Source organism: Cynoglossus semilaevis, chromosome 14 (genome assembly GCF_000523025.1).
Source record: "Cynoglossus semilaevis isolate Cse_v1.0 chromosome 14, Cse_v1.0, whole genome shotgun sequence".
In the NCBI taxonomy this organism is placed as follows: domain Eukaryota; kingdom Metazoa; phylum Chordata; class Actinopteri; order Pleuronectiformes; family Cynoglossidae; genus Cynoglossus; species Cynoglossus semilaevis.
Window position 1 is genome coordinate 26,787,244 of NC_024320.1, and position 9,740 is coordinate 26,796,983.

Consider the following 9,740-nt stretch of genomic DNA (forward strand, 5'->3'; position numbering starts at 1 on the left):
ATATATTCACGTTTTAAACAACGCTACTGAAGCTGATTGTTTGTAGCTATAGGTTTGATACTTTTGGTTTGGTAGGTTTCCATCATTTTCCTCAAAAAAACGATAATTTCAGACCACGTGTGCGATACATTTACCCTTTAAATCTGGCACCTCTGCCTGTGCAACTCTTTTTACCAATGTCCCAACATATTTGTTTCGCACACATTTGCCAAAAAGTTCCCAGGGGGCAAAATAGAGAACTGAAAAATAAATATACGTATTTTTTAGTTTTGTTTAGTTTTGTTATAGAAACCGAGCTATGAAGTATAAGGAAGTATGAAAAATGTACTCTAGATGTACTTCCTTTAAGGTTTACTTTATTATAACTTTATAACCAGTACTTTGTATTTGTAGTTCCATGAAGTACAATAAGGCTACGCTGCACAATTTCCTAAATATGTGTTGTATAACACTGGCCCCTGGTGGCTAATCAGGGGAAGTGCGCATCAGAGGTTTCAGTATCCCGTAAGGGATTTTCACTCCATTATATTATATTATATTATATTATATTATATTATATTATATTATATTATACATGGAGACTTTCAACACAAACAAAAAAGCTACTTAAAAAAAGTAAAGTCTATTTGGATTATTTATAAATAAACAGTTTCTCATATATTTTCATATTCGAAAAGAAAAAGTTACACAGAATGTTGTTCAAGACAAAGCGTGTTTTTTTTTCCCTTAGAGACTAGACTTGACTCAACTCGCCCCTGGCTCCACCCCACATATCTCGGCCTCCTCCTACGTGTAAAGACTGCTGTTCTTGACATACAAGCATCTCAGAAAGAGAGGAGGAAAAAGAACTTTCACCTCCTCCCGCCCTCCTCCCATCCCTCTTTTCCTCCCTCCTCCAGACTCTTATCGGGTTCAGCATTGCGCAGCCGCTGCACTTCGCGTCGTCGGACAACGGCTCCTGTCACGGCCAGGTTTCTCATTGCATTTTCCGAACTGGATTAAGTTCTGTGTGGAAACAAGTGATATTTGAATCCGCAGGAGGAGAGCACGGAGAGAGGAGGTGCGTGTCGGGTGTCCTGCTGCCGCTCCTGCTCCGGTTCTTTTACGCACGGATATGTGAGGCTGTTTACAGGACTGACAGCTGAAGAGAAAAACACATTTATTATTGCGATAAACAGAAAGTATCGTCTCGTCGCTGCTGGCGCTGGAGATTAAAGTCCGGGTTAAGACCGGGGGCTTTTCCAGGTTGGATCGAGAACAAAAAAAGTTGGGAAAACTCGGGATCAGTGGAAAACCAGAACAGGAACAGGATTGAGGTAGAAGCAGCTGACTGTTGAATGATGGCGTTGAAAGCCAGAGTGTTGTATGACTTCAGCTCTGAAAACCCTGGAGAGATTTCTATCGCAGAAAATGAGCTGGTGACTCTGTACACGGAGGAGTATGAGGGGTGGCTGAAGGGGGAGAACAGCAGGGGGGAGTCTGGACTCTTCCCCGCCTCCTACGTGGAGATCATCAGGGACCACATCACCTCCAGCAGCACCAACAACAACAATGGCTTCTCCTCATACAAATCCAAAGCGGTGCCGACCACCCAGTCGTCCTTCACACCCCCTGAAACCCATCACCAGAAGGAGCCTGGGGTTGGAAGCGTCGGCAGCGGGGGAGGGAGCAGCTTCCACACCAGCCAGGGCAGCGATTATGACGACTGGGACGACGACTGGGACGAGCCTTCTACGGCCGCAGGTGTGCCTCAGGGTTTTGGCAACATGCCGCCCATATACCCGGTGACCACGTCCCTGCCCGCACGCCGTGAGAGCGGGCGACAGCACCACCAGCAGGCCAAGAGCTCGGCCACCGTGGGGAGGAACCTCAACAGGTTCTCTACCTTTGTGAAGTCCGGAGGCGAGGCCTTCCTGCTGGGCAAGGCTTCAGCTCCCGTGAAGGACGGGGACAAGATCTGCGTGGTGATGGGGAAGCACGGCCCAGAGTGGCAGGACGACCCGTACCCGTTCACGTGCACCATTGACGACCCCACCAAGCAGACCAAGTTCAAAGGCATGAAGAGCTACATGTCCTACGGCCTGACTCCGACACACACTAACATTCAAGTCAACCGCAGGTACAGGTTCTTCTTACTCTCAACTTTAGATCATTTACTTTTTTATACCTTTTTTTTTACCTTCATTGCCAGAAAGGAACTTCTGAGGATCAATAAAGTTCAATCTATCCGATGGTTCTTTACCACAAAACAGGAGAAACAGATTTGACCCTGGCCATGCTCTCACTTCTCACCTTCTGTGACATTTATTACATTTTCCTTCTCGTCTTCAAATCAAACCCACGCTGAGTTAAAAAAAAAACAACAACAAAAAAAAATCTGTTGTCAGCCCAAAAACAGCAGCTATTATTTCTACTATTTTATTTTTTTCCTCCTCCTCCCTTTCTTACATCTTCTTCCACTTCCTGTCCAGGTATAAACACTTTGATTGGCTCTACGCTCGCCTGGTGGAGCGGTTCCCCGTCATCTCCGTGCCCCACTTGCCTGAGAAGCAGGCCACGGGGCGCTTTGAGGAGGACTTCATCTCCAAGAGGAGAAAGGGTCTGATCTGGTGGATGAACCACATGACCAGCCACCCTGTGTTGGCACGCTGTGATGTTTTCCAGCATTTCCTGACATGTGGGGTGGACGAGAAGGCCTGGAAACAGGGCAAGAGGAAGGCGGAGAGGGACGAACTGGTCGGCGCTAACTTCTTCCTCACTATCAGGTAGGGTGTGAGTCCGGGACTGAATGGGTTCAAAATCCTGGAGTTGGGTTTATGACAAACAAAAAGAAAAAAGCACTGGGTGGACCCAGGAAATTCTTAGACAAAGCATTTTTCAATTGACTCAATATTTAACAGATGCTGTGTTTTTCTCTCTCTCTGTCTGTGGCTCCACAGGCCTTTCATCTGTCAAACCACGGCTGTAAATGGGTGTTGGTGTCTGTGTGATGTCAAGGGCTTATATTTCCAACAGCTCCACCGAAGGATCAGAGAGTTTAATTATTGTTAGTTAAGATGATAAGACAGTAGAACCTTTGACTTTCAGGACTCATAAAGATTTAACAATATACGATATACATTTATATATAAACACAACACTATCAACGTTCAGTAATATTTAACTGCAATCGGTCTTGGTGATCTTCAGGTTCTTGTGTTCTTAAGTTGGCTCAAGATTACTATAATAAATATATATACACTATATGTATAGAAAATATTAGATTTGTAGCTGAGTTTTCCTCGTAAACGCCAGAAAATACACACTGTTGCTCGTTAACATGTTACGCTACCTTTGTTAGTAACGATAGCTAAAGAATTGGCGTAAAAAAAAAAAAAAACTACATCACTTTAATCCAAGAACTAATAGTGAGCCAAAATACAGAATGGACATTTAGTCAACCAAAAGTTGTTTAAAGTAAACCTGGAAAATAGAGATAATTGAAGCAGAAAAGCTCATGAGTAGCTTCAAAGTTGACCAAACACAACTGTTAGTGTTAGCTCAAACAGTTACCTTAAACAGTTAGCTCAAACACAGCCGTCTGTGAAAACAACTCGAAGCAGTGATGTTGGTGGTACAGGCCTGGTGTTAGACGTTAACTACAGAGATGCTGAAGGAAATGACAGACAGAGCTCTGACGGTAAACATTTTCTCAGTCACCAGTTTCAGTTCTTCTACTGAGGCGTACACAACAATCTGCAGGCATAAATTAGTCCCTGAAAATGTCCTGTCATTTCCCCCACCTACCTGTAAGACTAGGTATTTTTTTCTCTTCAGAATGTTTGAGTATGAATCACAGGAGATCTGGATCTCAGAGGTACAGACCAGAGGTTCTGGTTCTGGAAATGATAACTGAGCAGGAAGTGACCTCATTTTGTATCGTCATTAGTGGGACTTTTTTATGGATGTTGTGGTAATAAAAGTCCAGAAGACCAGAAGAAAAAAGTAGATTTCATCAATGTTCCTATGACTTGGTAGGATTTAAGTACGAGTTTTTTTGTGACAACTCCACTTAAAGAGTTGTTGTTTACATTATGGAATTAACAGCCAATCAGGACACAGTGCTTCTCCTAATATTTACAAGGCTCTTAATAAAGGACCTTCCTGGGGTCTAGTGTTTTTAACTTGAACTGTTTGAACCAAATCTTTGAAAATAATTCCACCAAGGCAGGGTGGAGTTTAAGCAGCTGTTTGTGGTGGAGTCAAAAGTATGGAGATGTTGATGTTTTGTTCAAGTATCCAACGAAACAACTGTAGTTTGAAATTTGACCAAGTAACCCAATACCACGATGATGCGATCGGTTCTAGTTGTCCTCAATCGAGTGCATTGTTCCTAACGACTGGGAGGGTCTGATTGTCATGAGATAGTGACATTAGAAGAATCTGCTCTATTTTGTCTTGGTACGAAGGTGATGTAACGCTTGTGGGACAAACACGATGTGACGATGAATTTATATAACGACCAGTATCTTAAAAAAGGACCTCACGTTGTCCTCTTGTCCCTCACACAGTACTCCCGATGTACCCCTGGATCTCCAGGAAGTGGAGAGCAAAATCGAAGGCTTCAAGACCTTCACCAAAAAGATGGATGAGAACATCGTGGTCGTCAACACCACCATTAACGAGTTCGCCCGTAAACAGATGGCAGGTTTCAAGAAGGAGTACCAGAAAGTGGGACAGTCTTTCAAAGTCCTGGCCCAGTCTTTCGACATGGACCAGCAGGCCTATTCCGCAGGTCTGAACAAGGCCATCGCGTACACGGGTGAAGCCTACGAAGCTATAGGAGACTATTTTGCTGAACAGCCACGTCAGGACCTGGATCCCATATCTGACCTCCTTGACCTCTACAGAGGACACATGGCCAACTTCCCTGACATCATCCATGTGCAGAAAGGTGGGTGAAAAGTTTGGTTTTTAAATTAACCAAAATTCAAAAAACAACAATTCCACTTAAACGTAGGTGTGTCCAATATATGGTCAAGGAACCAGTGGTTTTATGACAAGACGTGTTTCTTACAAACATTCACCTGGTCTTAACAGATAACAGTTTGAATAATTTCTTCCAATAAAATAATCTATTTCTGTAATTCTACTTCGTCGATTAATAACTATTTAGGGCTTCGCCATTTTTAAAAGTTATTCTTTGAGCAACTTTGTGCGAACATGTGACTACTATGTCCAGCTTGACTTTTTAAGAACATTAAGCTAGTGTTTTTACTTATTATAATACATTTACGCTTTTATCCAAAGCGACTTACAGAGGACGATTAACATTATCAAGTGTGTGGTTCCTCTGGGAATCGAACCCAGGCCTCTCTGAGGCAGGCGTGCTAACCGCTACACTATGGAACCACCATATTTTTGGATGTTTTAATGCAAGATTTGTAGGTATTTTCTTTCTTAACCGTACTAAATATAATCCCGAGGAAACTATTAGCAGTTATCCTGGCTAATTTAGCACTTTTTTTTTGCTTACTTTCTTGAATTTGTGGGCAATTATTGTTGCCCTTCTCTTTTAGCATTTTCACTGTTATTGTTTTGTTTTTGTTCAATTTGATCGATGCCACAGGAGGCAAACTTACCCCTCCACCCCATTCCTGTTCAAAATCCTTTGAATAAAAATAGTTACAGTCTAACAGTGATAAAAGTATTCATGCTGTTAGAGTCGGTCATTGTCTGTTGGCTTCACCACGTTGATACAGTTACCAGAAACCCGCCGACTCCAGTCCAAAGACCTGAGATCTGAGGACAATCCTCAAACATCGACGTGATTCTTTCATGATTAATCTGCACAGTGTTTCAACAGGACGTTTGTTTTTGTGAGATTATTATTTCTCTGACCGCTCTCGGCCATTGTGGTTGTTTTTTTGGATAACATTTCGGCACAGACTTTAATTATTATGCTAATTTTACTCTTTATAAAATACTACAGCTAACCTTCGACAGTTACATGTGGTGGTTTTCCTTCATGTTTTGAGAAAAAAATTCTGATGAATTTTAGCTCACTTTGCATATTTTTGGGCTAACTGTCAGAAGTTTCTCTGCTAACTGCTGCTAGCTTTGGATCTGAAACTCTTTGTTAGAGTCTGGAGGAGATTTGGATTTTTGCAGAGGACAAACAGGAATCCAATAAACCTGGAAGGAATCAGACATTAATTGGATGCAGGATGTAGCAGCGAGCTACATTCAGACACACAGTATCGGTTTGTGGAAAAATACGAACTCTCACAACTGTTTTTCATTTCCTTTTGAGAGTAGCGATGCTCCACCAGGACTCACCTTTTATCATGTTTCTTTAATTCACAAAGAAAACACACAAAGGCCCAGATTCTGACTGTTTCCTAACCCACGCTCACATCTGTTTCCGTTTACCTCAAGAGCAGCGTCAATCTAGGTCGAAAACCGAAACCCAGGACCAGTCCACCGTAACAGCCCTGATACTCAGTCATTCGACAAAGTAGGGAAACACACTTGCACAGACATGTACAAAAGAACTTGTAATGAAGTGAGCCTGTTATTTGGCTGCAGGATGGGAGGAGGGAGTCACTCCTGGCACGTAACGTCCCAACATTTGCCAAACCTACAGGCTGTGTTTCTATAGTGTGCAAGGGTTCTATTCTCCCTGGACACAATCAGTCCTCCCCACTGTGGAAATACAGGCTGCATCCCAATGGTCTTAGTGACAGACAGGACTCAGAGAAGTAGGTCAACTTTATACAATTTACAGTAACTCTAATTCACAACAAATATTTACCTTAGGCTGAAAATCTATGAACATTGTTAAACATTGTTACGTTTTGAAAATGCAGTTAATTATATAAGGATAAAACAATGTCTAATGATAAAAATGTATATGAATTTATATGGAACATTCCTTTAAATAAGGATTGGTTGGTTTTATGCCCTAGCATGTATGGGATTTTTTTTACATATACTGTAGTCATCGTAAAAAGAAAATCTGACTTGAACAAACTGTACTGGGAAACTTTAGGAATTGATTTCAGACAGTGAGGAGTCCATGGCTGCAGCCACAGCAGGGCCTGATGGGTAATTCCCTCTGAACATGGTCCCCTCCTCCCCTCACCCTCCCTTGGATCCCTCCCCCCACGCAAAAATCTGCACTGCTGTCAAAACTGTCCAGCAGAGTGGATGTTTGGTTGGCTCAGAGTTTCCATCACAGTTGAAGTGATTCTGTCCCCCTTCCCCCCCCCCCCCCCCCCCCCACCCCCTAGATTAAACCCTGTGATTTAAACTCAGCGTATGAAACAGAACCAGAGCCCAGAGGTCACAGTGGAGGTCAAAGGTCAGACAGTAAATGCAGTGACTGTGTTGACTCCGACGTCCACAGTCCAGTCCGTCTGTGGTCACCGTGACAAACGTCTGTTGGGCTTCGTCTGAGGTGAATGAACAGATTCCTGGGTCTCTTCTCCTGTGTTGCCCTGGGACTGAAGGAATGCAAAATGGAGCCGTGTCAGGGTTTTCCCCTCCTCCTCCTCCTCCTTTTCTTTTCCCTCTTTTCCTTCTTCCTCTTGGTGGTTAAAGAGAAGGAGGAAGAAGAAAAAAGGAGGGAGGGAGTGTGTGTGAGTGAGTCAGGGGGTTCAGATGGCAGCAGTAGTTTCCCATAGGCCAACAGGACCAGAGTTCAGATTACAGCGCTGTAATCTCCCCGGGAGTGAGGAGAGTTAAGTACAAGTGAATCCACGACGGTGTAAGAGAACGTGGCTGGGTGTCAGTGTCTGTGCACGAGCAAGTGAGCGATCGACCAACTACGTTATAGGTCGATGAGGTCGTTTAGTACCAGCGTAGCACCGGCACTTTCTGTTCAAACTCCGTCGTCATGTTCTCGACACGCAGCCAAGTTAACAAGCCTTCAGTGATTTCATCATCAGCTTCAACCCACCCACCACTCACCCCCCCCCCCACACACACACTCACTTCCCAACCCCCATCCTTTCAACGTGTTAGTCACTCAAATCCAGACACATGACTCACATCTTTAAGGAAAAACGCACAAACTGAGAGATTTTGTTGTGGTTTCATTCCTGGAAATTGTTGCTTTGGTGAAGACCAAACTTTGACCCACATACAGCAGACTGCCAGCTGCTTTTCATCCACATCTGCATCAGCACTTGGCTCTCAGCCAAGACTGGAAGATAAAAGATACGTACTCGTGGTTAAAGTGGATAATCCTGGATCAGGACAATAAGAATAACAGTCACATGTTCTCTGGGGTTTGGGTTGAAAATGCTGTTAAAATATTTTAACATTTAACACAGTTCCTAAGAGAACTTACAAAAACATAAGTTATTAAAAATGTCAACTATCAAAAAAAAAATTTAGAGAAAACAAAAAGTAAAAGTTAGGCCAGATGTAGACTAAAATGTACCATGATATTGTTTATTTTTGATAAAGGTAAGCTTACTGAAACTAAATGTTTGATAAAAGAGACAAAAAGGTGACAATACATTAACCCAAATGTAGTTAAATATTACCCAAAATATCACCTAGCCAAAAATGACAGTATTAGCTTTAGTATATACTATTTTCAGGACACAGTTTACCAATTTAATTATCACATTAGCATAGCTAGTTAGAACAGAGAGAAATACCAACCTGCCAGAAATGATAAATATTAAATGGTATTAATGTATTTGAAGTTTTTTTTTATTGTTTTCTTCTTTTTTTTTTTACCAGGTGCATTGACTAAAGTCAAAGACTGTCCACAGCGTGAAAGTGACCTCCACGATCGCTGCAACATAATTTCCTGCGCCACACTGGCTGAGATCCAACACTTCCATCGCACACGTGTACGGGACTTCCGTTCACAGATGCAGCATCACCTACGTCAGCAGATTAGCTTCTTCCAGAAGATTACAGCCAAACTGGAGGACGCTCTCCAGAGATACGATGAGGACCAGTAAAAAAAAAAAAGTGGGATTTGAGCAGGAGGGAACCAGAGATTGATGTCCTCGACCTCCAATGACAACATCTCCACAACCTGCCTCAGAGGAAAACCTTGGAGATTTGTCCTGTTTGGGATCCTGGCTCTGGTTGGAGTGCCTTACAGAACCACGACCTCTGAACAGTTCTGATGAATGTACCAGTGATGGGGATTTTGCTGACGCCGTGTGGACGTCTGGAGATGTAGCAGGAAAACAGCGATGTTAAAAACAGCTGTTCCTTCTGCCAGATGTCGTCTTTTTTCTTCTCCCTTTGTTCAGGTCACGTGATCACTTCATGCCTTTCGTGACAATTTCCTTAACCAAACGTGAACGTAGGAATAATTTTACATTTCTCCTGGATGGACGAGCGTGACAGAGCGGACGACACAAATAATCTCCAAATATTATATTTACTTTAACTACCTGCTCAGTATTGTTTGGATGGGACTTGTAGGGACTTGAACTGTTGATGAACTGAATGAAAGTGACTGTGAGTTTAAAAAGCAAATTTGAGATTTTTCAATAACCAACAATAAATCAAAAACACTTGGGAAACAAATTTATGAAGGTGTTCTAAATTTAATCGGTTTTACTCAGAAAATGGGGGGGGGGGGTGTTCACTGCAGCAGTTTTTACCAGATGTGCTTCCGGACTCAACCCTCAGTTGGGATTAGGAACCAGATGGTATTAAACTGAGATCCTCTGTGTGGTAGGCAGCAGTCCTACCACTGCACCACTACTGTTGTAGGAAACCAGTCA

The 9,740-nt window shown here is 42.8% G+C and overlaps 1 protein-coding gene across 1 annotated transcript; it reads left to right on the plus strand.

The window, feature by feature from the left end:
• The first annotated feature begins 662 nt into the window (after positions 1–662).
• LOC103390338 (sorting nexin-18-like) lies at positions 663–9,536 on the plus strand. The gene is made up of 4 exons (XM_008326157.3): positions 663–2,119; positions 2,472–2,765; positions 4,551–4,933; positions 8,734–9,536. The coding sequence occupies exons 1-4, from the start codon at positions 1,338–1,340 to the stop codon at positions 8,958–8,960; spliced, it is 1,686 nt and encodes a 561-aa protein (XP_008324379.1). The 5' UTR covers positions 663–1,337; the 3' UTR covers positions 8,961–9,536.
• Positions 9,537–9,740: the final 204 nt, after the last annotated feature.

Coding starts and splice junctions, on each gene's coding strand:
- LOC103390338 (XM_008326157.3), top strand. CDS start 1,338: ATGATGGCGTTGAAAGCCAGAGTGTTGTATGACTTCAGCTCTGAAAAC. Junction 2,120..2,471: donor AACATTCAAGTCAACCGCAG/GTACAGGTTCTT, acceptor CTTCCTGTCCAG/GTATAAACACTTTGATTGGC. Junction 2,766..4,550: donor AACTTCTTCCTCACTATCAG/GTAGGGTGTGAG, acceptor TCCCTCACACAG/TACTCCCGATGTACCCCTGG.